The 27,176-nt window shown below is 34.5% G+C and overlaps 4 protein-coding genes and 2 non-coding genes across 7 annotated transcripts; 2 read left to right on the forward strand and 4 right to left on the reverse strand.

The window, feature by feature from the left end:
• Positions 1–1,145: 1,145 nt before the first annotated feature.
• Positions 1,146–7,657, reverse strand: LOC132628106 (endoglucanase 2). Its single transcript, XM_060343828.1, has 7 exons — positions 7,410–7,657; positions 7,060–7,289; positions 5,337–5,620; positions 3,754–4,191; positions 3,256–3,394; positions 2,434–2,600; positions 1,146–1,733 (listed from the first exon to the last, which is right to left on the reverse strand). The coding sequence occupies exons 2-7, from the start codon at positions 7,262–7,264 to the stop codon at positions 1,401–1,403; spliced, it is 1,566 nt and encodes a 521-aa protein (XP_060199811.1). The 5' UTR covers positions 7,265–7,289; positions 7,410–7,657; the 3' UTR covers positions 1,146–1,400.
• Positions 7,658–10,155: 2,498 nt separating this feature from the next.
• Positions 10,156–13,515, reverse strand: LOC132628107 (probable diphthine methyl ester synthase). Its single transcript, XM_060343829.1, has 6 exons — positions 13,168–13,515; positions 12,922–13,046; positions 11,944–12,173; positions 11,407–11,446; positions 11,236–11,327; positions 10,156–10,572 (listed from the first exon to the last, which is right to left on the reverse strand). Exons 1-6 carry the CDS (start codon positions 13,315–13,317, stop codon positions 10,391–10,393), a joined length of 819 nt encoding a protein of 272 aa, XP_060199812.1. The 5' UTR covers positions 13,318–13,515; the 3' UTR covers positions 10,156–10,390.
• Positions 13,516–13,518: 3 nt separating this feature from the next.
• On the forward strand, positions 13,519–13,600 carry TRNAS-UGA (transfer RNA serine (anticodon UGA)). The gene has a single exon. It is a non-coding gene; the product is annotated as a tRNA-Ser (tRNA).
• A 672-nt stretch (positions 13,601–14,272) lies between these two features.
• On the reverse strand, positions 14,273–18,739 carry LOC132628109 (protein SPA, chloroplastic). Its single transcript, XM_060343832.1, has 5 exons — positions 18,471–18,739; positions 18,281–18,364; positions 17,715–17,766; positions 14,966–15,122; positions 14,273–14,593 (listed from the first exon to the last, which is right to left on the reverse strand). Exons 1-5 carry the CDS (start codon positions 18,630–18,632, stop codon positions 14,572–14,574), a joined length of 477 nt encoding a protein of 158 aa, XP_060199815.1. The 5' UTR covers positions 18,633–18,739; the 3' UTR covers positions 14,273–14,571.
• Positions 18,740–20,998: 2,259 nt separating this feature from the next.
• Positions 20,999–21,080, forward strand: TRNAS-UGA (transfer RNA serine (anticodon UGA)). The gene has a single exon. It is a non-coding gene; the product is annotated as a tRNA-Ser (tRNA).
• A 119-nt stretch (positions 21,081–21,199) lies between these two features.
• On the reverse strand, positions 21,200–27,176 carry LOC132628108 (uncharacterized). Of its 2 annotated transcripts, none has more exons than XM_060343831.1 (8): positions 27,020–27,176; positions 26,416–26,546; positions 26,247–26,319; positions 25,571–25,653; positions 22,741–22,779; positions 21,864–21,934; positions 21,682–21,796; positions 21,200–21,605 (listed from the first exon to the last, which is right to left on the reverse strand). In XM_060343831.1, the coding sequence occupies exons 1-8, from the start codon at positions 27,066–27,068 to the stop codon at positions 21,537–21,539; spliced, it is 630 nt and encodes a 209-aa protein (XP_060199814.1). In that variant the 5' UTR covers positions 27,069–27,176; the 3' UTR covers positions 21,200–21,536. The 2 variants fall into 2 exon arrangements, with proteins under 2 accessions (XP_060199814.1, XP_060199813.1); XM_060343830.1 differs by having other exon boundaries at positions 26,416–26,549; positions 27,020–27,174.

A 27,176-nucleotide genomic window follows, 5' to 3' on the forward strand; every position in this document is an offset into this window, starting at 1 on the left:
ACCAAGAAAGAAACTTGAGTTTCAACAACAAAAGGCACAAAAGCAACAGAAAAAGCAAGATAAGGGCTATGTTTGCGATGTCGTGAATAAACATAACATAACAGAGTGTCCCTTCTTTAACTTTTTAACTCATGCATAGTGTTTACAGTAGAGTACCAAAGTAAGAAACAAGATAAGGGTACAGCAAAACAGTGGATTGCATATGTGGACAGACCACTTCAATTTGCTACTTAGTACATCTACCTAATTTTGGAACCACCATTTAAGTTATATTCGCAGTGGGTAAAAATTTGCAAATACTCATTTCGGAACAACTTCAAACATGTGGTGTATGAAGTTTCATATGATTGAAGTTCAGTCATATTTACATGAATTTCAGTTATATGTGACTGAATTCAGTCATTTTATCCTAAACTTCAAGTAAAAATGCCTAAACTTCAGCAATAAGAAACTTCAGGCACCGCATATCTGAAGTGAGTAGACGTGTGACAGAGTTGCAACAGAGTGTCCCTTCTTAACCTTTTAACACATGCAAAATGTTAACAGAAGTGTACCCAAGTCAGGAACAAGATAAGGGTACAACAAAGCAGTGGATTGCATACATGGACAAAGCAATGGATTGCATATATGGACAGACCAATCCAATTGCTACTTGGTATATTGATTGAAGCCCAACATAAAAACATTTCATCTTCTGCAGCTTTCTTTAAAAAGTTGTTCTTTGCTCAATCATGAAAACACTTTCAGATTTTGGGATTAGCTTAGCTTCATAGTGGAGGAACCCATATGTACTATGTTTGCCTTTGGTCTGTTTCACATCAGTTTGAATTAGACGAGTTACATCTTCATAACTTTCATGAAAGCTCAAATCATGTTTTCATATGATGTTTTTAAATGTAGAATGTGTTTGCATAAGACATGAAGACAAGATATAACGGCAAGAAGAAAGTGGTGTCTGAGACTAGTTCTTGTTCTATCCAATCAAAAAAAAGTTAGATGACTAATTAGTCAAGGTGAGCGCAAGCTAGCTGTTGGCCTGGACACCACGGTTATCAAAAACAGTAAAGCTAGATGGCTAAAACAGTATTTGCAAATATTGAAATACTCAAAATATCTTCTCACATCTGGCAATTTTAACGCGACGGTAATAAACAACACGAGATCGTTTCAATAACATTTTCAAGAAAACTAGTACTACAAAAACTCTTATGCCTGTTGAGCACATAAATTGGATATTAGTACACTAGGACAGTAAATGAGGTACACACTAACATACACATATATAATGCACCTTAACGTGTTCAAGGAGCTACAAGAAATAAAAAAATTATGTTGTATGTAGCTACATACGATAGAAATACAACATGAGGTGGCACACAAATGAAAAGGCGGTATCCAACTCAGGTGAAAGATTGAACAACTGAGGAAGTGGTAACCAAACCAGAAAGAAGGCCAACAAGGGCAGCGCTATTGTATGTGGTTGGCTCTGTTTGCATCGAATTGTTCCTTGAATCGATATATGTTTCATTAAGAAATGGTCCGCCGACAAGAGCTCCAGTTGCGACATTGGGATTTGGTTTAGTTGAGTCTAGATACTTCCAACCTTCTTTGCAATTAGTATCGGCATCTTCAGGAATGGACGCCCCTCTGTGGTGAACATATTGCGGATATTTGTCCCCATAGCCTACGAGATAACTCATCTTCGATGGATTGTTGCCCAACACATAATCAGCCTAGAAACGGTAGGATACATTTGCAAAATTGTTAGCTACTAGCCGTTTGGACATGAGAATTATTCACTTTTTGTGGAATAATTTTTCACTTTATTTCAAAATCATTGTTTGGTTATAAATTTTTTAAATCTAACTTGGAGTTGGATTCCAAATTTGGAAACGTGCTCCAAACCTGTTTTCCAACTCCATCTTCACAGAACCAAATAAAGTGCTCTCTTCTCTCTCCTTTGCAAAAAAGTATAACCAAACACAACTCCATCTTCAACTCCAACTTCATAAATTTCGAATAAAGTGAAAAATATTTGGAATCAATGGCCAAACGCCTACTAAATTCTAATACAAACCAAGCACAATAGGGCACAATGAAAGAGAAAGATCTATATAACCAATTAGTTGGAATCAAATTTTGGACATGTTAGTAAATTTACTTTAGGTCCAAATTTTTCTAAAGTCTATTAGTCCAGTCAGAAATTTACATACAGTAGTAAACATAGGAGCTTAACTGAAGTGACATGAGTAATTTTAGTTTAGTTGTATTTTATATAATATTGGACTGACATGAGCTTAAATGAAGCAACATGAGTGAAGATTTATAGTGGACCCCAACTTGATTGGGAATGAGGAATGGTTGTTGTAGTATGCTTATTGATCAAACATCCAAAAATATATTCTCTGTAAGTCGAAAGACCAAGAAGTGCACCTGGGAGATGGCGAACTTCCGGAGATCAGATGGTGTATATGCATTTCCATTACAAGTTATTTTTGCAGTCCGGGAAGTGAGCATGTAATCACTGTACAGTACAGCTAAGAAGGCAGAGGCTACAGGATGCTGTAACGCGTTCCATTCACTTATCCATATTAAACCACCTGCATTAACATTTACTTGAAATGAGTAACAAATACTAGGTATTCATAATTACTGATACCGGACAACCGCGTATGTGTTATCTTTAGCTTCTATTATAAAGAATAAGCATGAGTTAAGACACAAACAAAACTAAGTTGTAAGATAAGAAAAATGGAGAAAGGAACTAAATGAAATAATTAAGCATTAAGTACAATTACTCTTTTAAGCTCATATCTTTTCTTACTAGGCGGATGTTGTAAATGGTACAAATTAGGACAAAAACAAAGATAGGCTTCGTGATAGAGTTAAAACCACAATCAGTTTTCTTTTCCTTCTTACTAAGAATAATGAATGATAAGAGAAGAATATAGTACTTTTACAACCATCAGTCAGTGCTATAAAGACTGTCGAAATTTTATTTCAGATCCATGGACTTCATGAGGTTGATACCACCTCATCTTATGACTTAAGTTGTTGTATTATTCTAGCTCAACAAAATACGAAGAGCAAAGTTGAATGCCAGTGTAAGCTAGTTTATAATATGTTGACTTATGCAAGTCCGCCCCTCCAAATAAAAATGGAAGTATCTGCTAAATACTCATAGAAAGGTACACAGGGAAGAAAACAGGAAGAACACAAATAGAGCTTAATAAAGAAGCTTAGATGGGTCATTACTATCAGTTCTGCTGGATGTTGCCGTTGGAGATTTTGGTAAGAGACCACACATTACAGCTTCTGCAGTTTTCCTGTACTCTTGAAGTGTATCCGAGTTTGAGGCTTTCGAATTAAAGAAGCTGACCCGGGATAAAAGAACCTGCAATAAAAGTAGTCATTGACTTGTTCAAGTTGTTTACTTTGAATATTTAAAATGTAAAACATCAAAAACAAAGTGAGTAATTCAACATCCAAGTTGGTTACTTTGAATATTTAAAATGTAAAACATCAAAAACGAAGTGAGTAATTCAACATCCAAGTTGTTTACTTTGAATATTTAAAATGTAAAACATCAAAAACAAAGTGAGTAATTCAACATCCAATAGACACACTGCTTAAATATCCCGAGATAAAATTGGTCTGTTTAATAACTTTCTATAGTTCCTCTCGGACTTTCAAACAGCTGGATTCGCAGATACAGTTACTCTTAAATCAATTATTGGAAGCAAAATAAAGTACCTGAGTACCGGCTAGTTTGTTATCCCAGCTAAACCAAGTTGGATTTCCAAAATTACCAAAAGAATCTGCATTTTTCCCAGTCGCATAATCAAAAAATGTTTGATCCCCAGTTGCATGATATAGCCAACTTGCTGCCCACAAAAGCTCATCTCCATATCCAGTGGAGTTGTAATACGTTGCGACTTCAGGAATATTTTCGCTGTAGGAACCTCTATATTTGTCGGCAAAAGTAAACAACTGTTTAGCATGCTTAAGAAGGTCACTCGAGTATGACGAGTCACTGGACTTGAACACCAGGGATGCTGCTGCCATAGCTGCTGCAGTTTCAGCTGCAACTTCAGTCCCGGAGACAGTAGTATTTATCTGAATTAGAGGCCTTGCCTCAGTCATGTCCTCGGGCCTGTCCCAACATTTATGGTCGGCAACAGGATCACCCACCTGCCAACGACTTGAGTGAAACAAACACTAATAGCCTATTTGAAAGATTCTAAAATCAGCTTATTTTGAAAAGTGTCTTTCAGGAAAGTACTTTTGGTGAGAAGCCGTTTGTGTTTGGCTAATAAATTTGAAAAGAACTTTTGAGCAGCAATTAGTGTTTGACCACTCTTTTTAAAGTGCTTCTAAGTGTATTTTCTCAAAGGTGCTTTTCGAAAAAGTACTTTGAGGAGAAGCTATTTTTTCAGCTTTTCAAAAACAACTTCTGCTTCTACTCAAAAACACTTTTTCTTCTCCTAAAAGCTTGGCCAAACACCTCAACTTTGAAAAATAAAACACTTTTTTGAAGGGGAAAAAGAGAAGATTTTTTGGCCTTGGAGAAGCTTGGCCAAAAAAGCTAAAAGGAACATTTGATCAACTGAAGCATCACCGTGATTAATGTTCAAAAACTGAAAAATTCGTTGTCGAACAACTAAAAGAGTTAAAAATAATCTGAACCAGATCACTTGATGCAAACTCAAAGTCTCCTTTATGATATTGACAAGAAATGTAAACATCATGATGAGATGAACTGAAGCTAAGACATCCTTGATTAGTATGGGAATTATTGATTAACATATTAAAAGAGTATATCCATAACATAATGGATGGCAATCAAACTTCGTTAAGTAATTTGAAGATGCTGTAGGAACTACAGTTTATTAGAGGTTTGTCATTTACCACTTAGTAAAATAGTTCTTCAGTGATTATGATATTTGACTAAATGCGTCTATGTTTATGACATTGGAAGTGGCACGCCTTTTATAACTGAGCCTTCTTTTCACATTAGGAAATACTTACCAACGTCTTATCACTTCAGTTGTATTAAATGCTGTAAGCCCTTAGCAAAAAAGCCATCATTAACAAATTCATAAAACGTGAATATAGAGTAGTTAACAATCTTAAATACAAGGCAAAGCGCATGAAATAAGGACACTCTCCTTTTGCACCATTAAAACTGTAGTGATATACTACATGCACCCTTTTATTTAATTTGTAAGGCAAACTTGCTCTTGCTCTGTGAGGGCAGGACGGATAAAGGAAGCTTATAAGTCTTGAATGCAGAAGCAGCAAGAAAAACGCATGAAAGAGAAAATTGAGAGAAAAACCTGAATATACAGAACATTGTCTTTTGGATGAGAATTGATAAGGTAGTCGGTAATCCACTTGAGTGAGTCTTGAGCAGGTTCCAACTGGCTCACAACTTTCATCTGATCACCATACTCAAGGATGGCCCATGATAACACAGTGGCAGTGTAAGCCATTGGGAAATTAAATTTCATGTGATCGCCAGCATCATACATTCCTTTGCTGAGGTCTAACTTTGCTTGACTTCCATCTTTGAGAGCTGAATCGCCTCTCCATGATATCTTGTTATTTACCAACTGCCCAGCTGAAACATTAAGAGATTTTACCTTAAGAAAATGAGCCCAACACACAAACTCAAAAACTAGAAAAGTTTCAACAAACAACTTACAGAAAGCAATAACAACTTCACTTTCTATGGTGAACTACTACCTCATGTCTTTGATTTTATGTAACTTAAGATGAATGCTTTATTTTTTTAACTATCCTTTTCCCGAAAAGGGGTTTGCCAAGTTTGATAGCAAATACAGTGAATACATGACACTACCAGTTAGAACTATCACCAATGATATTTCAGTATGTTTTTAGATCAATCTTCAGTAATAGCTGCGAGAATACCAGAAGTCATGGTTTAAATATAACTATGACAATAAATTATGGTGGGAACCTCCTCCATAGAAACTTATAACATCAGTCTACCTACACCTGTTAATATACTTGGGACCTCGCCCAACATTCAAAGGAGACAAGGCAACAACGTGCCTCTTCCCAAACCCCTCATTTAGGAACTCTGTTAATACCAGCACATTTGGACCTTGTTTCGCATTATAAGGAGAAAGAGAATTTAGACACCTAATAAGTTCCCTAACCTAACTCATCCCATAGGGTACACATTTCACCACAAATCCTTCTACACCAGCGGGCAGGCAAGACAATACCTCACGGAGCATCAGCGATGATCCATTCATCATACCGACGTTAATAGAAAAATTGAAATTCCACTTCAACAAAGAGTTTAGCCCACCAAAGACTTCAAATAAGGGGAATCAAAGAAAAAATCTTATGCCAAGGGATTCAACAACTTATATATATGCCAAAAGAAATCATTTTTTGCCCTATATAAATAGTACAGGTACAATACCGAGCTCGAGATGTTAGAAGGTTTTTATACGACCTTGCACCCCTATGCCTCCACATCTAGGCATAGTTATAATCTTTAACAAATAGAGAAATGTACATTCAAGAAAATTATAAAGTGCAACATCCATATGAAATGTCTTAAGTTATTATATGACACAACACAAATCTTGGAGACAATCAAGAGTATAAGACAAAATGAATTCAGAAAGGAAAGCATTAAAAGATACTCCTATTAAGTACTCCCTACGTCCCCATTAATGTGGCACCGTTCAGATTTCGAGAGTCAAACAAGTTTTCCTTGACCGCGATTTTTCATATGCATTTTAAGTATTTTGAATTGCCATTCATTGTGACATATAATACTTCTTACATAGTTTCCAAATACGTAAATTTATTTCAAAAGCCTTAAAAGATTATGTTCGAATTCAGGGTCAATTTTTTTAAAAAGGATTGACTCTCGAAGTTTGGAGAGTGCCACATAAATTGGGACAGAGGGAATGCTATCAAACAAGTGAGCTGCATTAATGGAAATGAAAATCTTTCAGCAAGGATCTAAACAACAAACACAAAACTACTTCAAAATCAAAATATCACAAGAGACTTTACATTTTTGTACATCAAAGAACTGCATTGCAGTTTTCAAAGCATCTGCATATTTCTTTTGAGGAGCACCAGGATTTCCAGGAGCATCAGGGCTAGAATCATTATGTTTCTTCCTAACAAGTGCCACAATTGCTCCAGCAGCTGCAGCAACAACTATCAGTGCAATAATCCATCCACACCAACCTCCTTTTCTTGATTTCTCTCCCATCCTTGTTCACTCAGCAAAAATTTACCTGCATTGTCATCAAGAAACAATAAAAATGTAAACTTCATCATTCAGATCTCAAAAAATATTGATCTTTGAAACAAATATCAGTTTAAAGAAGAAAATAAGAAGAGGGTATGTTTCAAACCTGATAAAATGATCCCGCATACAACAATGCGGGACTATTCTTTTGGCACAAACAAGAATGCAAAATTATAGGTGAAAAGAATTAAATAAAAAACAGAATTTTGGAGAGATTGAAGAAGAAAATAATGGAGTAAATTTGGTGTGGTAAATGAAATTTAGTTATTTGAAAGAAGAAAAAGAAGAGAAAAATTGGTCAGGGCACCGACAATTTTGTTTGTTCTGAATATGATGATGATTTTGGCTTCAGATTCAAGATATTTTTGTCATTTTTTGGGAGAATGACGATAATGCCATCTGTTTTTTTTTTTTTTTTTTGGAGAATCTTAAATGAGATTTGCGGAGGAAAAATTTTGACTTTGGTTTTGGGGAAATGTCAACTAACAACCTTTGAAAAGGTAATGAAATCCTTAGACCAAGTTTGGACAGTAGAAATTTAGTTTCCATATCAAATTAATAGATTTATTAAACTTAATTTGACAAAATTCTCCTTTTTTCTTAAATTGACATTAAACCATATTCTATTATTAATAGATAAAAAATAGATAATTTTGACCAGTTAATCTCTCTGTCCCATAATACAAAACTAGTTACTATGGTTAATTTAATTATTTAGTTCTCAAGAATCGAATGAAACAATACTTCAAAATTATAATTGAATAATCATTAAAAGTTACGGTGAATGTTAATTATCTCTTCATTTTTAATCACAAGTCTCGAATTCGCATTTTGAAAATTGAGTCGTCTTTGATCAGGAGCACTTTATTCCAAAGTAGAAATTATTGGTGGGCATTCGGATTAGTAGACACAAAGGGGACATTGGACACAAGATGGAAAACCAAAAAGAAAAAGGAATGGTAAATTTTCTCTTCAAATTTTGAGGTTCTCTATTTTAGAATTTCCATACAAATGATTGGGTTGTTATTGAGCTTAATTAAAATGCTGTTTCCTAGTTGGGGTGTTTGGGGTAACTCGTAATTTTACTCGATTGGTACTTCATGTGCATCGAAAGCTACTTACCACTAGTACTGTCAGTTGGCCAGAAAGAGAAATGTTGTCAGATTCTTGACAGCTGTCCTCTCACTATAGACTAAGTTAAGAAAGGAAAAATAAAAATTTAATGATCCATCCTGCCTATGTTAAACCAATAAAGGAGTATAACATTTTTATCACTAGTAATTAATATTAATTTTCCCTTTTTAAATTAAATTAATATAAACATGGATTGTGAGTAAGTTTTTTCCGATAAGTTAACAAGAAAAATTGTTCTATTTCAAGGATTCAGAACATTTCGAGATTAAATTTGCCAATGATGTTTTGCTAAATTGACAATATTGATATTGCACATCTCATCTCATTATGATTTAGGAAAGGGAAAAGGTGAAAATATTCCCCGAAATATTCCGATTTAGAGCATATATATCCCTCGTTGCAAAAATGGTGTGTATATACTCCTGCCGTTACAAAATGGTGAAAATATACCCCTGCCGTTACAAAATGGTGCAAATATACCCTTTTTGCTGACGGTTTTTTTTTTTTTTTAATATTTAGGTTATTTTTTAATTAAAAAATGTCACGTGACTTTAAAAAAAAGCCTACCCCTTTTTTGAGTAGATATACTTTTCTAAAGCCAAATAATAATTTTTTTTTCTGATGGGTCGGGTCGTTCGTTTAAAAAAAAATATCTCCGTGACTTTAAAAAAAATACGTCTACCCATTTTTTTAAACGAACCAAACCCGACTCATCAAAAAAAAAAATTACTACGTGGCTTTAGAAAAGTATGTCTACTAAAAAAAATGGGTACTTTTTATTTAAAGTCACGTGGAATTTTTTTTAATTAAAAAATAACTTAAATGATTTTTCTGAAAAAATCTTGTCGGCGAAAAGTGTATATTTGCACCATTTTGTAACGGTAGGGGTATATTTGCACCATTTTGTAACGGTAGGGTATATTTGTACCATTTTGTAATGACATGGGTATATATACACCACTTTTGTAACGAGGGATGTTTCAGCTCTAAATCGCAATGTTGAGGGGTATATTTGCACCTTTGCCCTTTAGGAAAAATACTCTGTGCATCTTCCTTGTCTCTTCTACTTTCCTTTTGAATTTCTGAAGAAAATAATTCATGTTGAGTATATCATATGTTACTGAAGAATCTGCTAGTAAACTGTTATTGTCTTTGATGTCTTACTATTCATTACATGACAGCACTAGATTATTACGTTACACCTAACCTAAGATCTGGTAGAGTTGATGGGAATATACTTGAAAGAAGTGAGATATGACACATTAGCAATATGATCTTAACGTGAATAAAACATTTAACCATTATATGGTTAATGAACTCTACAATTTGTAATACATCATTTATATGAATACTCACAACCATATTTCTCCATTTAATTTTCCATTGGTTGGATGAAAAGATATTTTACCTACGACGTTTTCTAACCTAGTAGCATTAGCCAACTAATTACTGTTTATTATTCATGGTGGTTTTTCATCTCTCTTTGAGCTGAGGGTCTAATTGGAAACAGTCTCTCTACCTATCAAAAGGTTAGAGGTAAGATCTGCATACACATTACCCTCCCCAGACCCCACCTGGTGGGGGTGGGATTATACTGGGTATGTTGTCGTTGTCGTGGTTGTTGTAGCATTAGCCAACTGGGGATCATTGTGCATATAAATTTTGGCACAACAAACGGTAACCAGAATATTTTGATATTCATAAGAAAACTTGCGGGAGAAAAACAAAAATAATGAACAATCTGGAATACATCAATCGTAAATACAAGAATTCTTGAAAATATGTTTAATTCACTTGAACATGGGAAGAGTTTACAAAGCAAAATATATCATACTCAGCTAATGCCTAAATAAATAGTCACCAAAAAGAATGGGATGGTACAAAAGGCAACACATGAATAGAACATTTGATAAAGTTTGCTACAGCTTAACCTTCTATCCTGTTATAACTTCTCTAAAGCCCATAAAATTCCAGCATTTCTTCTTCAACAGGATGTGTTTTGCCAACAATGACTAGGCAATGCAATGGAGGCCCAAAATCAACTGTTAGAAGCTGCTTCATTGAACCAGCAACCACCTTTTGGTCTTCACTCCCCAGCCGTGCTAAACCAACACAAATTGTATTTTCACCGTATACTGCAGTGATGAAAACGGAAGCAAAATATAATGTTAAATGTCAAAGAACGTCCTTCATAACTATAAATGCCATAAAACCAGGGCTAAAGCAAAACCAGATGTCAATTATAAACAATGAGTATGTCATGTTTGAAAATTAGGCGTGGGTTAGAGCACACTTGCAATATCTAGACCATGTCAATTATCGTCCTAGTTTCAGATTGAATCCTTGATTTAGCTCATACAAGCAGGAAAATGATTTGCAACCTCTTTTAGTCATGTTATTGGAACTTATCATATGGACTATGTACAGGCATGTTTGGGAAAACATTTACACAAGCAGTCCAGATTCTGTTTTTCTCTGAATAAGAGAATTTTTGGACTGTAAATGAGATTTGTGTACAAATCAAGCACAAAGTGGGGGTCTTACTAGGAAACATAGAGATAACTGCAGGGGCAGGTCTCAGATATTCTATATCAAGTAAATCACATATTTATCACAAGTAAGCGTCGCGAGAGTGAAGTACTGCAAATTTGGACGAACTAAGGGAAATAGGCTATTAATAGTTAATTTTTCCCACATTAGGATAAAGACTAATACTAATCAATTGCCAGAGAGCCAAGATAGCTTCTGTTGGACAATTACCATTTTCTCAAGCAAAAGCATAAAACTCATGAACGTACCAGATTCTCCGCGGACTTCTTCAACCTCTAAGAGCTGCTCAATTGCAGTGTTAACTGTCATAAACCTAGGTGGTTCATACTGCTTCTTCCCTCTGAAAAAATAACATCGGGGTCACCGACCACTTCAAGTGATTCATCTAAGAATAAATAGAAGTGATACTGAAATCTAACCTGCAAAGAGACTCAATGGTGGGTTCTTTCACTCGTATATCTGCAAACCAGAAGATGAAGATGCAATTAAATAGAGAAAAATCCATGAAAAATAGGGCAATAAAATATAAGATTTACGATTCTTGTAACTCCACAAGTCACAAACAACGTATTACAAAGACACAACTAGAAACATCTAGTTTCTAGAGTATCTCAACACTAAAACGGTGTTCAACAGTTGAAACCTCTGAAAACTAGTCCAGAAGTATGATGAGTGAAAGGCTTCTAATAGAAGCAAAAGATGATAGCATGTCAATTGGAATTTTTTTGTCTAATACACGGCGTATATTTTGGTAACACAATACTTATAATGTAACTAAATAGCAATCACCTACGGAACAGCCCAGTGGTTAATACATGGGACTAATGGGATCTCGTGTTCGAATCTGAAGTTCTGTTTCGAGCCCATTGGCATCTGCTCGGTGGTTAGTTGTCCTGGAGACCACCAATATCCACTAAAAAAAAAAAAAAGAATAACGTAGTTAAATAGCTACTTACCCAACAAACAGAGTGTGTGTAGTCCAAGCTTTCGATTTTCTCTAATCTTCTCATAGAAACTATCAGGCCTCCAGGTCTCAGTGAAGAATGGTATGGAAACTGTCTCTCCATAATGGTAGAGCTGTAAGCCACACACTCCAACAGCATTCATCACTGATGCATTGTGTATCACCTTAACATCCACACCCAGCTTCTTAGCACGGACAACAAGATCAGTGTGGGTTGTAGCTCTGCATTGAAATATCGACATATGATAGACAGAAAAGGAAGTAGATAAGAGAAAGAACAGCTACGGCGCAACATGAAAGGAACCATTTATGTTATTTTCACTTCTTTATTTAAATCTATAAGCAAAACAAAACATCTAAAAAAGTTCTCCCCTTAAGGAATATTACCATTACGCCTTCACAAACATATATCAACAAAATTATTCTAAACGAATTATACAAGTCATCCCATACTTCTAAGAATGCTCGAATGGAGTCTCAATATAGCATTAACATGATTTCTCCTAGAAGAGATTTTCAATGCCAGTTTTAATTTCAAACAGAAGGCATAACAACTATTGAAAAGACAAATGCCTTAATGTAGTCTTAGAACAATACAACATTCTTTATTCTAATCGCTCGTCCTAAGCTTGGAAGGTTAAAATTATAAAATGACCACCAATTGATTGATTTAAAAACTTGAAGAAGCACCTGCTATTGCTCTCAGTTTTATTGAAATTAGGCGAATTATAACTTCAAAATCGGTACCACTTACTCCAGAAGGAGAATCATTGACAGCCTATCCACATTGTTAACAAAATTAACCACTAAAAGTGAAACAAGATTGAACAAAACAACAAATCTTGAACTTAAAAAAAAAAACAAGTTTAAAAGCTGATATACCAACTGAAAGTTGAGCATTCAAAAGGGTCTTTAATATATAAAACAGATAAGCACATTCCAAAAATAGAAGGGAAAAAGTAAAGAGTACCCAAAAGGGTCACCAACAACTAGAAAAGCCACATCAGAAGATTGAGCTTCATTAAGGAACTGATCAGCTTTTTCCTCTACCATTTCCCTATCTGCAATTGTAATTGATATCCCATAAAGATTTTCCTGTAAAGATCCCAACTTTAATATCAAAATCACATCTTTTTCCACAGCTAATGATTGGAAGTGAAACTACACAAAAAAAAAAAAAAAAAAAAAATAGTAGTACTAGTAGTATTTTGCTTACCAGATTGGAAAGGCCATTGGGAGAGAGGCCAAAAGAAAGAAGTGAAGTGTAAGCTTCCATGTACACTTTGTTGCATCTTTTTACAGCTTCAAGACCTTTCAAAGTTATGTCTTTTTCATCTCCCAGTCCTAGTCCTATTATATACAACATGATGACTTCCCCCTGATTTCACTTCAAATGAAACTTAGTTCAAATTGATGGTGGTTTATAAAATTCAGTAGGAGAAGCACTTTTTGGAGTTCTTGTTTTCAATTGGACGAGGTAGAGGATGAATCTAAAACCCTAGAGAAATCTTGTGAATTGAAACGCTATCTGTGTTGAAATAATTTTGTGGTAGGCGTTTACACCATAGTCGATATGTCCGAGTGGTTAAGGAGACAGACTTGAAATCTGTTGGGCTTCGCCCGCGCAGGTTCGAACCCTGCTGTCGACGTTCTTTTTTTTAATTATTCAAAAAAAAATAAAAAATTATCTTTCTCATTATATCTGGAGAAAAACATGACTATCAACCAATTAATCCACTACGGTTAAATCTCATACTAGTTGGGGTAGATTTTCTCAATCATTTATATTGCTGTCATTCTATTCGTGCTAATTTTATTCTAATACACTATATTTTGTTTTAGAGGATTAAGTTATAATGATTATCTAAAACTATATATTCATTGAACCTCGCAATTATCTCTATAATGACGTACAGCTCTTTAAAAAACTAAAGTTAGCGTAACAACGACTGATTTCAACCTCTAACTTATTATTAACGCCTCTATAGATCCTTTACTTTCACATTATTTTCTCAATTAAGTATACATGGATTACATATTGTGGTCTTATGAGACATTTATCCTCGATTTGGTTTATAATCATCTACCTCGTTCTCTTTAACACGTTTATTACTTATTAGTCATATCTTGCACATACAGATCTGGCTCGAACAATTTGGTTTGTCTCATTAAGGGGCAGCATATCTTCTCAATCGTGGTAGCGGAGCTAGACAGGAAAGGAGTTCACCGAACCCTCTTCGTCAAAAAATCACACTGTATATACATAATCAACTTTTTTACGTATATATATTGGCAAGATTTAATCCATAAAAAGGAAAATGCAACACACAACTGCTCCTTTCCATTGCCTCAACAATACTCCAAACACACTAACTTTGGCTCTTTTACAACATCTAGCAGTTGGACAAAGCTGGAACTGAAATCATGTATTGCTTCATTTGTTAACGATTACATGTAAGAACAAAAGGCAAAAGGAATATGTAAAAACTGAGAAAGGCAGAGAGAGAGGATAAACATAAATGAATTTTACAGAAATTTTTGTCAAAATATCCGGGTCAATATGATAGGCCTTCTAGAAAAAAACAAGTTGTGGCATCCGCGGTGAATATTCTTCCATATCTTAATCATCATCCTTAAATTCCCTGTCCAAGATAAAATGACACTCTCAGTATAAGTTTCTCCAACACTGAGTTCTAAATTCTCTTTATTACACTTAATTGAACAGAAGTCACATTATGGTAACGATCTACCGCCAGACCTCTATATAACGGTCATCCTCTAAAATAACAATTCACTATAATAACCAAATTTTTTGTGGAACCGATCTTTCATGTTATGGTATATGTTCTTTATAGCAGCATTTCGCTACAGCCACCAAGAAACACCGGAACAAACAATGTGTTGTAGAGAGGTTCGACTGTATTTTTAAAAAAGATCTGATCTCATACTGCATTTGGCTACAGAAAGGTAGTTAAGTATAATTCTTTTTTGTGTGGTAAAGAGTAGTCACTCACCTGCGATCAAGGTACCGAGGTTGAATGCCACTGCCTTGACATGTTGTGCAAGTCAAAGCACCAGCACCGTCACAGTTGATGCACCGAGAGACTTCTTTATTGTCCCCTCCAAGCTCCACTGTCACACTGCCAGTACCCATGCAAAATCTGCATTTCTCTGCAATATAAACCTTTTTTCTCATAAGTATTAGCTCTAAGTTAGCCCTCAAAATGATGCTAGCTTTTAAGGATTAGCTGGCTCTACAGTCTTTGGTCAGACAATCTACTGACGACTTTTTGAATAATCGAACCTCAGTAAGATCTTATGGTTCTATTAATCAATTACCCTCTTCTTGCATGGCAACCGTTAGTAAGAAGCGTATTTTGAGCTATTTGGAGAGTTGGAGGGCATTTTTAAGCTAGTTGACTAACATCGAGGGAATCTTTTAGCCAAAATCGTAACGGAGGATAAATTTGACCTATTTCCGATAGTTTAGGGGTATTTTTGGCCCTTTTCCCTACATACTATAAGCATTTTGGAAAGCTTTCTAAGAAATGCAAAATTTGCTCTATCCATCATGTCAGGGATTTTGATCAACAAGTTATACATGCAATTTAAAGATATACAAAACTAGACCAATTCAATTAGACAGTTTAAGATCCATGGAAGCACTTAAAATGTGGTTTAGTTTAGTGTCTACAATTAAGATGTGGTTTAGTTTAGTGTCTTGCTCGGACTTCCGGAAGTTCTGATCATTGATATATACACGCAAAAATGTCACTAGATTAAGAGCCGAGAATATCTCAAACCAAAGTCTAACTACTCTTGGCTGGCAAATAAAATGACTATAGATCTGTTGCAAATCTAACACCATTACTAGAACAAAAAAAGAAAAAAAACAAGTAGTGCAAGTTATATCTTAATATAGCATATGGAAATGAATCAATAGAGTTATTTCCCTAAGACCTAAAGAAAGAATAGAGTGACAACAAGGATGGGTGAATATGTTCTTCATGGGCCAAAAACTATGAGAAAAAGTACTACAACATCTAAAACTGAAGCTAAGCATGAATCAGAACTTGTACTTCTTAGTTTTATCTTGAGGATATTGAAAATTTTGCCCTTATTCTACAGTCTACAGCCCACACAAACTCTTCTTCTGTTGTGGTGAACCAATGTATGCACCCCTTCAACAACAAGAATTACTAGCTTCCGCTATTTATTTTCAAAAGAAACTAAGGGCCTGTTTGGAAAGCCACCCAGGTAATTGGAATTGGGTGTAATTGAGTGTAATTACACAGTTTGGCCTGTTTGTTTGACCAGGTAATTACACAGTTAGGTGGGAATTGAGTGTAATTGACAGGGTGTAATTACACTCTCCAATTCTCAAGGGGGGGCTGAGAATTGGGTGTAATTACACCCTGTAATTACAGGGTTACTTTTTAGTCTGTTTATTTTTTTACTTTAATTCATTTTTATTTTTAATTTATTTTATTTCTATTATTTTAATTTTTTGATTTTAAATATTTTTTTATTTCTATTATTTTAATTTCTTTTTTATTTTTACTTTTTTATTATTTTTATTTTTTAAAATGTATTTTTCTTTTTATATTATTTATTTTTCATTTTCTTTCTTTTCATTCCCAACCTTTACTTCTTGTGATTCCATGTAATTGCTCGTATTTTTTATTTTATTTTATTCATTTAGCATAACCGTGTTATTATTCTAATATTTGAAACTACACCTCTTAATATTGGAAAGAATGAGTTATTAACAAACTTGACATATAACAGGTGACGTTATTAAAGTATAATTTCATTGTGAATGGGGTTATAGACTTATATTTTTCATTTCTTTTGAATTATTTACTTAAGCTACATTGGAACTTACTTATGTAATGTTGGAATTTGACATAAGAGTATTATGTTGAACTTTTTCTTTTGGATTTTGAATTTAGGTTATATTTTCAATTTTAAGTTATTTGCTTTCACATTGCATGTTGTTTATTTTTCACTTACATTTGATGGATTTTTTGTGTCAAACATCTGAATGATGTTATGGCATTATATTTATTAATATTATTTTTTTGTCAAACATCCAATCCATGACGTTCTCACAAAAAAGTCTTCTTTTAAGTTTTATAATTAAATATTAATTTGAAAAAAATATATCAATTATTTTTGTTACAATATTAGTTACAAATATATGATTATTAATTAATATATTTTCAAGAAACAATGTGTTATTAAATAACTAATTTAATATTATTTATAAAGGCAATATTTTTTAAATATTAATTTTAAATTTTTTATAATTAAATTTTATTTTTAAATTAAACTGACTGTGTAATTACACTTGTGCAACCAAACAACACGCTTGTAATTACACTGTAATTACGTTATGACAAACAAACAGGTCGTTCTAATTACACTACTGTGTAATTACTAGGCTGTGTAATTACTACCCTAGTAATTACACCAATTCCAATTACCAGGTGGCTTTCCAAACAGGCCCTAAATTTCTGCGGGTTCAAGGCAGACAGAAATTATTTTCTTTTAAGAAGAAATATAATTCTGCTGCTCTCTGAACAGCCATTCAGCTCAAATTTCTTATTTAAGTGCTACCCATCAATTATGTAGTAATCATGTTTTTAAGTACACTTGTTAACATAACAATATCCTTCTAGGATCATTTGTACTTATCGAATCGATCAATTGAATATTTAAAGAAACAAGAGAATGGGAAACTCTAGTTCAAGAAATACTTACGAGCACCAGTGCCAGCGCAGGGGAAGCAGGGCTGCGTGTTATCTCTTTTCGCCTGCAAAATGTACATACCTTAACTTTGATAACACAGTATAAATCAAATTTCAGCAGGACGTGTCAATAAATAAAAGGAAAATAAGTGGCACATACTTAATGTTCATCCCTATAATCAAAACGACAAAACGAACCTAGGATTTTGAGTTTATGGGTTCTGAATTATATATACATATTAGAGCCCGTTTGGATTGGCTTATAAGTTGCTTATAAGCTGTTTTCAGCTTTTTTGAGTGTTTGGCTGGCCAGCTTAAAGTCATTTTGTGCTTAAAATAAGCTCAAAAAAATAATTGGACCCATTTGACTTAGCTTATCTAAAGCAGCTTATAAGCTATTTTAAAAAAAAAGTTAGACTACCCAACTTATTTATTTTTAGCTTATAGGCATAAGCCCATCCAAACGGGCTCTAAGTGGAAAGAAAATTAAGCAGAACTCTAGCTCCACCCCTGATAATCAAGAAAGGTATAACAATTTATCCAAAGAGCATATATCATAAAATCAAATAAAAAACTTACAGCATTATCAATTTGGGTCTCATAAAAAACTGGAATCCCAACTCCAATAGCAACACTGAGCACCCCAACTGTAATTGCTATCACCTGCCAAGTACATTATTATCCAAAAAAACACCCATGTGATCAAGCAAAATTAAGAAATAATTACGTAAGAAAAGAACAAAAAGGGGAACTTGACAAAGAAAAATACCGTGTTTTGATCAAGATCCACAGCTCTAACACATGGATAAGAATTTGGTGAACGTTGTATTTGATGAAATTTCTGAGAGAAAGATGAAGTAGAAGGTGAGAGCTTAAGAGGGGAACTGAGAAATGGAGACTTAAAACGGGAAAGTGAAGGAGCTGTTAACATTTCCTTCTTTCTATTATTCTAAGAATTTTACAATGATGGGTTTGGTTTGCTTGGTTTTTTTGGCTATGGTTTTTGCTATCTATCAGAATCAGAAAAACAAGAAATGCTGAAACTGACACGAAGTGTGTTTTAGCTATATCCATTCTGGCCTTTGGATTGTGTGGGGTCACATTTCATATTTACCAGTCAGTTCATTGTTGTTGCCTTTATGTTAAGGGCTAAGCTTTTTGAGATACTTGTTGTTTAGCAAATAATTACTACTACTATTTAGTTGTAATTTCTGAATCTTTAGAGCATAATTTAAGATTCATTTTAAGCAGTGGCGGAGTCAAGGATTTTCATCCAGGGGTTCAAAAATTCTAAAAGTTAAATATACGAAGAAGTCAGGGGGTTCAACAACTATTATATATACACAATAAAATAATTTTAACTTTGAAAATACACTGTAATTTTTCGCCGAGGGAACCCCCTGGACATACGCTGGCTCCGCCCCTGATTTTGAGCAAATTGAAAATCTTAATAAGTTAGAATACGATCTAAAACTTTATAAGTCATTGTAATCGTTAGATAATATTATAATGTTTTGCTTGTAAAGTTGAATAATATATGAACAAACATTAGACCCGAATCTAATGTTGTGGAAGAATAGCTTTTCAAGTACTATATTTTGCATAACTTTTTTAAGTAGAGAAAAAATTTAAATGATGACATAAATAGCGACATTTGTGTAAATGAGCCAAATTTCTCCCATAAGTAGGATGCAAACTGCAGCCCAAGAGAAAGTAGTTCATTTTGTGACCTGCGAGCTTAGATGTCTCAAAGGATAACTTGCTTACTCTATCCACAATTTTTGTACATTGTTTTCAAGTTTGATGCGATATTTTTATGACTTTTGCTTAAATATTGTTAATGTCCGGTCAATTTATACTCACCTTGACTATTCTATCAATATCCATTGTCTTCCATTGGTATAAGTGTCAGATAAGTAGGTTTACCAAAATTTAGACGAATTTTTGTCCACATTGAAATTTGAATCGTGATTTTCCATAATTTCACCCACTTTATTGATGCTAAGCGACGCCCTGAGTACGATAATAATACTTTCTCCTGATCAAAAAGAGTGTCCACTTAATCATTTGCACACTGCTTAAGAAAATACTAATTTCTAGGCAAAAATGGGTACTTTGACTGAACTACTCATAATTAAATAGGTATTGAGATTTGATCACTTAATAAGGGTAATTGAGAAGAATAAAAGTTAATTGTTTCTTCATTTGGTAAGTGGAAACTCTTTTTGATCCGGGAGTATTGTTTATTTATATTGAGTCATCAACTTTCGGTGTGATTTTAACTCATTCACAACAATGGACTGAGAGGTAATTCTTGTGACATCATTGAAAATGAAACATACATTTTCAATGATGTATTTGTGGATATTGACGCTAATGTAACTAATTACGATTGATACGTATACGCGCAGACAATACAAATGAAGTGAAATTAAACTGTAAATTATGAAAGGGATTGGCTGGTCCTTGTTGCAATCAATTACATTGTCGCTTTAGATCATGGAATTTTAATCTTCAATAATTAAAACAATCTGACGATTAAAATTAAAAGCACACTTATCTTTTCGTAATTATTTCCAATACGTCCATTGTAAATTCAATCAAATGAAAAATATGCTAACTTTTTGATTTTTTGGCACAAAGAACTTGTGTTACACCGAACTCCAGTCTCCTTTTATTTCTTTTTTCCCAATTTTCGATTATGAAAAGATGAACTAAAGGAGCTTTTCTCAATAAATAAAATTTACTTATTACATGTGTGAACTAAAAATTGAAGAACTAAACTCATTATCTGTAAGGGAAATTAATACATCACGAAATTATTCGTCTTGCTAATACTACAAATTACGTCAAGGTGATGTGGAGCACCCCATACTATGAAAGAAGTGTTATACTTCGCAATGTGGTATTAAATTAATTTCGAACATGACAGGGGATAACTTCCCGTGAAATATCCATTTGTAAATGACACCTTAAAATCAAAAGTATATTGTTTTGAGTAGGATTCGATCTCTGCTCCTCCATGGCTTAGCCCTACCACCTTTTAACCAAACCTCCAAGATCTTTTATTGCTTCTTGGGTGCTATTTATTATTATTTTATACTAAAATTCTAATATTTTCTATATATCTACTTAGAGTATCCGTCACGACCCATGGTTAATGGTGCTCGAGCACCAAAAATATATAAATGGGTCCGCTTCGGATTTACATTTACATATAATGAAAGACGCAATATTAACAAAGCTTTTATATAGCAAGCATAAAAGTAAGAGAATGAAAACCAAACCACATACAAAGTCGATATGTCCGAGTGGTTAAGGAGACAGACTTGAAATCTGTTGGGCTTCGCCCGCGCAGGTTCGAACCCTGCTGTCGACGACTTTATTTTAAGATGTTTTTGCTTATAGATCTTAAAAGAGAAAAAACCAAACCATATGTTAGAACTGTAAAATGTATGATAGGAAATATGAGCTAGAACTTGTTACACATCCCAGATCTGAACACACAAATTCTGCATCACCTTTCGTAAAATAATGGGCTGTACAGATGCGTAGAAACGAGCATTAGTTTGCTGATACGTTGTGAGTTGTGAACTAAAACTCATACATGATCTTGTGAGTGGTGAACTAAAACTCAGAACGAGTATGATTTTACAGATGCGTAGAAACGTGACAGCGGGTATACGTATACGTTAATTGATTACATTAAAACACATTTTGTAACTGAATTGACAAGTTCCTTAACCACTTAGCTTCATACCTTTGCCACAAAATCTGATCTTATGTTATGGCTTGCCTGTAAGATCTTTGCCTTGGTCCTGGAGCTCATGCTGCACTACTTTGGTCCGCTCGTTTTTGAAGGACCACATCTCTCCACCATAGCATCGTACAGTTGCTTCCCATTCTATTTACGAAATTTAATCAGACTAAACCTTACATGCGACACAAGTGATACACATTCCAAGTTTGAAAGCACTTACAAAAATTACTGGAAAAAAGTGGATTTGTCCCTCTGGTTTTGTCTGTTTCTCTTTAAAATAAACCAAAATCGGAAAATTTGGCCACCATAGCTCCCAGTTCACAAATGTCGAATATCTGTTCACATAATTGAATCAGATATTTGGCCAAACTGACTTTAGAGCAAGGATTGCCTTCTACTTACTTCCAGCGGTTCTTTCCACCCACAAAAACATTTTCACCTGACTCCTCAAGTCGCTCCCCAACTTTCACCTCCTGTAACGAAGTTAACGTAGCAATTAGAAAGAACAAATAATATACCACGTGAAAAACATATAAATTGCTTACATTAGATTTAATAAGGATGTAACCACGTGTTAGACAAAGTTGTGCTTCACTACCATATAAGCCAACGCAAGAACCATGCAATGGTAATTAGTGAAATCAGAGAATCCGTCTCAAATTTAAGGACATTTCAAGCCAATTTTGGGACACTTATTTCCATGCCACATAAAACCTTATCACAAAGGTTGAAAATATGTTGATATGATGAACACATGTAATTGTATTCCCTATTACATACTTACAGCCTATTTGGACTGGCTTATTTTGGGCGCTTTTAAGCCAAAATAGCATTTAAGTACTTTTGTAGTGTTTGGGTAAAAGTAAAAAAGTGTTTTTAAGCACTTGCTTTTAAGCTAAAATGACAAAAATAAGTCATAAGCTAGAATTCTTAACTTATGACTTTTGGATTATAAGTCAAAAGCCATAAGCCCATCCAAACGGGCTCATAAGTATTAAGCTTGAAAAAAACACTTTTTTCTGTTACCACTCCAAATTGAATTAAATTTGGAGTTTAGGAAAGAAAATATAAGAGGGAAGCATTTTACTAGTGAGTTCAAACATGCTTTCATTTTCAATTGTATCAACTTTTAAAACAAATTGCACAACTCATTAGCCAGCTGAACAAGGAAAAAGGATCAGGAGACTGTATGTTTCATCTGATTTATCTTCTCATTATCTGAGCATGCATTATCAAAAGAGTGCATCATTTCCTGAAGGACTAAGAAAATATAACATACCAGAGCTTCATCATCAAAGACAAATCCCACTCTTGTTGTCTGCAAGGGGAAAACAATGTGAATCAATAATGAAAAAGGCCAGCTCATTAGATGCACAAGCGTGAATTATAAGAACCTCAACATTCCTGAAGAAAGTTCTCCTGTGTTAACTTCTTTTCCCCCATTGAACAGAGTAATAGAGACAAAGATATGGTGGTGACAACTGACAAAGACAACAAAACTAAAAAGAGTTTCAGTGGCAAGTACTTTACCTCAATTGTTCCGCCAAGGCTCCTTTGGCTCCATCTAAGATAGTTGAAAGTGAAGGCTATTCTACCACGTATTAGTTTTGGGCTAAAATCACAGCAATGTAGTGAGTTCCATTGATCATGATTTCTCCTTCTTTTTTTTTTTTCCTTTCTTCTTTATTTTTTTTTTCCTTTCTTCTTTATTGGGGTGGGGGTTCTACTTATCTTTTCCGTCTTGATGTCTTTCAACCACTATATGACCAATCTCTACTTGAACTGAATTTATAGCTGGATTGAGCATAATTGGAATAAATTTTTAGCATAAATGGAAAAGGAAATTACTTGCGATCCGCGATTTGACTGTTTACAAACAGGCTATCTCTCCTTTTTGGAAAACCTGTTGTTTCTAGATTTGACCTTAACTTCAACTCTGAGGTAGTTTTAAAGTTGGGATCAACAGAGGAGGAAGGCCTAGAATTTGTATCAGCAGAATTTGATCTATAGGCACCTGCCACTCCATCAAAATAGCGAGATGGAGAGACATACCTTCCACATGGACCTCCAGGGCTGATACCCCTTAGATCCATAAGATCTGCATTCCTCGATGAATCAAGATCACTTCGAATCCTCTTTTTCTCCAATTTCTCATTCAAAACAACCTGCTTAATCCCTTCAGAACTCTGCTTTTTATCTTCCAGGTTTTTACCCTTAGGGTACTCCAATAATGTTGATTCTAACCTAGAAACAAGCAAGCTAAGATTCTCCACAAGCTCTTCTAGCTTTTCTAATTGAAGTTGGTATCTTTTTAACACATCTAAAGCATCAATATGTTCAAATTTCTGTTCAAGGCCAAGATTCTCCAACTTGTCCTCAATTACAACTAAAAGAGCAACCCAGTGCACAAAGCATCCCGCATTAGCGGGGTCCGGAGAAGGGCCGCAACCCAAGGGATGTGATGTAGACAGCCTACCCTGATGCAAGCATTAGTAGTTGCTTCCACGGGTCGAACCCGTGACCTATAGGTTACACGGAGACAAGTTTCACGGGTTTTTAGAGCTTTTGCTGAATCAATTGTCCTCAATTACAACTGATTCAGCAAGACCACTGGTTCAGCAAAAGCTATAAAAACCTGAAAGTTGAAATAACAAAAGCAAAGAACAAGAAAACCTTGCCTTTGTGTGAGCTTGCCATAGCGGAAAGTGATGCTGGTCCAAAAAAAAAACACTGGTATCAGAGCTCTGGGGTCATTAGATAAGTTGGGGAAGTTGCAAATCTTAGACTCTTTTTGATGAGTTTTTTTCGACACTTAATGTTCAGGATTTGAAGCATTAAATGAGAAAGTTTTTTTTTTTTTTTGTTTTGCTGAATAACCTCACTTTTTCATGTAAAAGGTTATGGTTCAACCGAATAAAATTTGAGTTAAGTGTTCCCTTACATGAGGAATGGAGCATTAAATGCATAAGAGGGAATTGCAAGAACCTCGACATGACTGAAGGAAGTTGTTCTCCTGTATTAACCTTTCTTTCATCGAAGAGAGTAATAGAGACAAAGATAGGATGGTGACAGTGACAACAGAACTAAAAGGAGTTTCAGTGACAAGTGCCTTACCTCAATTGTCCCGCCAACACTCCCTTGGCTCCATCTAAGATAATTAAGGCTATTCTAGCACGTATTAGTTTTGGACTCGGCGACCAGACCAAAGTAGTGAGTTCCATTGATCACGATTTCGCCTTTCCTTTATTTTTCCTTTTTTCTTTTTTGGGGTCAGGGTTCTGCTTATCTTTTTCTGCCTTGGGATGAATGAGGTTAGGGAGCCTAAGATAATAAATAGAATGAACTGATGATCCGTTATATTTCGGTGGAATAGAAGAAGCTTCAGTTCCCATTATAACTTGGAGTTCATGGGTTCAACTCTTGACAGAAGATTCTGAAGTGCTTTTCCTTCTTCTTCTTTTTTTGGGTTGTTGGTCATCCGGTCAGCTTTTGCGCACCTTACTAATCCATTGAGCAGCCTATTCAACTCAGAAGCACAAGTTGCCAAAGTAATCCACCAATTTAGAGTTGATGATCTCACAACAGGTATTGCAATTGGGAGTCGAACCTAGAATCTCTAGATTGATTTCTGAAGTACTTTCTTAAGTTTCTCAAGGTAATGTAACCAAAAACCTTTTCTACTAATCTTCTCAAGATAATTCATGCACCACACTAGGCTAGGAAAAGTTCAACAGCAACAACAACAACAACCCTGTGAAATCCCACAACGTGGGGTCTGGAGAGGGTAGAGTGTACGCAGACCTTACTCCTACCAAGGAAGGACAGCTGTTTTCGAAAGACCCTCAGCTCAATAGGCTAGGAAAAGTTCAGTATCATTGAATTCCCACCTCACAGATTTTTTGTTTGCAGAAAGCCACAATCTTATACATGTAAATGTCCATCAAGTATAGGAAAGCCACAAATTTTGTTACTGGACAATTTATTTTATGTTGTCATCCAGGATGAAACCGCTTAAATCAGCAGTAACACGTAATTTCATTCAAAATAAGACAATTACAGTTTTGCAGTCCATCTCAGTTGTTAAAAAAAAAAACACACGAAAGAGGTACCTGGAATAACAGGAGTAATCCAAGAAGACCAATAGGAACCGCTGCTGGTAGATTTTCCACATAAAATAAACCACCAGATAACCCTGTTCATACCAAAATGTCAAAAATTAAAACGACACTAGAGAAAAAGATGTACTATAAACTAACAAAAATGAAAGTGGGAAGGGACTGAGGGGAATTCTTCATGAATAAGAGCTTGTTTTGGATGGTTATATCGTTTCACAGTGTATTGTATTGTAATGTATTATACTGTATTCTTTCAATGAAAACAACGTTTGGATAGATTGCACTATTTCCTGTCGCTTCATAATACCACGCAATAACAATTTCAAGAATAAGCTTACAATATTATAAAAAAATAAAAATAAAAAAGGCAGAGTATGAGGTAGAGTTATTACAGATTAAAGGTAAAATGTGATTATTAAATAAAAATAAGGGCAAAATGAAAAAAGAAAAAAAAAAGGTAATGCCACGCGATCACACCAAGTCAGTCTTACATAATATGAACCTTTTCGTCGTTACATAACAACAGATTTAACAATAAGATACAATCAAATCAAAGTAACAATAAAAACAAAAACCAACACGATAGGATACAACAGGTAACAACTATCCAAACAAGGCTAATAAATTTTAAAATGTGACTTATCAGAGAAAAAGAGATTGTAGAATGCACCTAGAAGGACAATTGGAATTCGGTAATCAGGGTCAGGAACAACAGTCTCCTTCTTAACTAGTTTCCTCCGCATCTGCCCCACATCAATATTAGCCCCAAATTGCCAAGGCAAATTACAATTAGAACTGGTAATAATAATTCTCATGAGAAATACTATGAATTAACTAACCACTGAGGTGACAGTGAGAGGAATTCTTTTGAAGTTTCTGGTGAAAAGAGCATGACTATTATTAATCTCTTTTCCATAGAATGAGCTCTGTAATTTCCTCACAGCCACTGGCCCACCTACTACTTCTCTCTCTGCTTTTAATAACAATCAAAACAAAAATTAGTGGGCGTTTGGACAAAAAAACAAATGTGGAATTTGAAACAAAGTAGTTTTTGTTTTCAAGTTGGAAATGATATTTGGAAATTGGAGTTGTGTTTGGATGTGAATACAAATTGAAGTTGTTTTTAAATTTTTGTGAGCTATTTGGAGCGAAAATTATGAAAATAGCTTTTTGGAGTTTTCGTAACAATTTTATGTTCAAACAGTTTTCCTGAACAAAATTCCAGAAAAAAGTGAAAACTATCCATGGCCAAACGGGCACTAAATTTGCAATAGAAACCAGACAAGACACAAACACAACTTTCTTTTTATATGCCCGGTAATCTTCACATCAATAATTATCTACAAAAATGGATAGACTCGATCGATCACAATAGAATCACGAGAAGCCTGGACAATTTTAAAGTAAGGTTTAAAAAAGTTTAATTTGCAGAATTTTGCTTACTGTGTAGAGTAGTAGTGAAGCGGGAAGCAGAAAGAAGAGCGCTCTCCATGGCAATTTCTCTGTTTCTGCTTTGAAATGAGTAGTGAGAGGCTGTAACTGATTTCACTTAATTTTGTCATTTCCACTCCTATCCGTTTCCTTCCATTTCAAGCCACTG

Source organism: Lycium barbarum, chromosome 2 (genome assembly GCF_019175385.1).
Source record: "Lycium barbarum isolate Lr01 chromosome 2, ASM1917538v2, whole genome shotgun sequence".
In the NCBI taxonomy this organism is placed as follows: domain Eukaryota; kingdom Viridiplantae; phylum Streptophyta; class Magnoliopsida; order Solanales; family Solanaceae; genus Lycium; species Lycium barbarum.

Coding starts and splice junctions, on each gene's coding strand:
- LOC132628109 (XM_060343832.1), bottom strand. CDS start 18,632: ATGTTAACAGCTCCTTCACTTTCCCGTTTTAAGTCTCCATTTCTCAGT. Junction 15,123..17,714: donor CTGCGCTGGCACTGGTGCTC/GTAAGTATTTCT, acceptor TTTATATTGCAG/AGAAATGCAGATTTTGCATG. Junction 14,594..14,965: donor CCTCGGTACCTTGATCGCAG/GTGAGTGACTAC, acceptor TATCTTGGACAG/GGAATTTAAGGATGATGATT.
- LOC132628108 (XM_060343830.1), bottom strand. CDS start 27,068: ATGGAGAGCGCTCTTCTTTCTGCTTCCCGCTTCACTACTACTCTACAC. Junction 26,550..27,019: donor CTTCACTACTACTCTACACA/GTAAGCAAAATT, acceptor TGTTATTAAAAG/CAGAGAGAGAAGTAGTAGGT. Junction 25,654..26,246: donor AATTCCAATTGTCCTTCTAG/GTGCATTCTACA, acceptor TGGTATGAACAG/GGTTATCTGGTGGTTTATTT.
- LOC132628107 (XM_060343829.1), bottom strand. CDS start 13,317: ATGTTGTATATAATAGGACTAGGACTGGGAGATGAAAAAGACATAACT. Junction 13,047..13,167: donor CCAATGGCCTTTCCAATCTG/GTAAGCAAAATA, acceptor GGATCTTTACAG/GAAAATCTTTATGGGATATC. Junction 12,174..12,921: donor GTTGTTGGTGACCCTTTTGG/GTACTCTTTACT, acceptor ATTTCAATGCAG/AGCTACAACCCACACTGATC.
- LOC132628106 (XM_060343828.1), bottom strand. CDS start 7,264: ATGGGAGAGAAATCAAGAAAAGGAGGTTGGTGTGGATGGATTATTGCA. Junction 2,601..3,255: donor AACATCCAGCAGAACTGATA/GTAATGACCCAT, acceptor ATGTTAATGCAG/GTGGTTTAATATGGATAAGT. Junction 1,734..2,433: donor GGAAGTTCGCCATCTCCCAG/GTGCACTTCTTG, acceptor TACCGTTTCTAG/GCTGATTATGTGTTGGGCAA.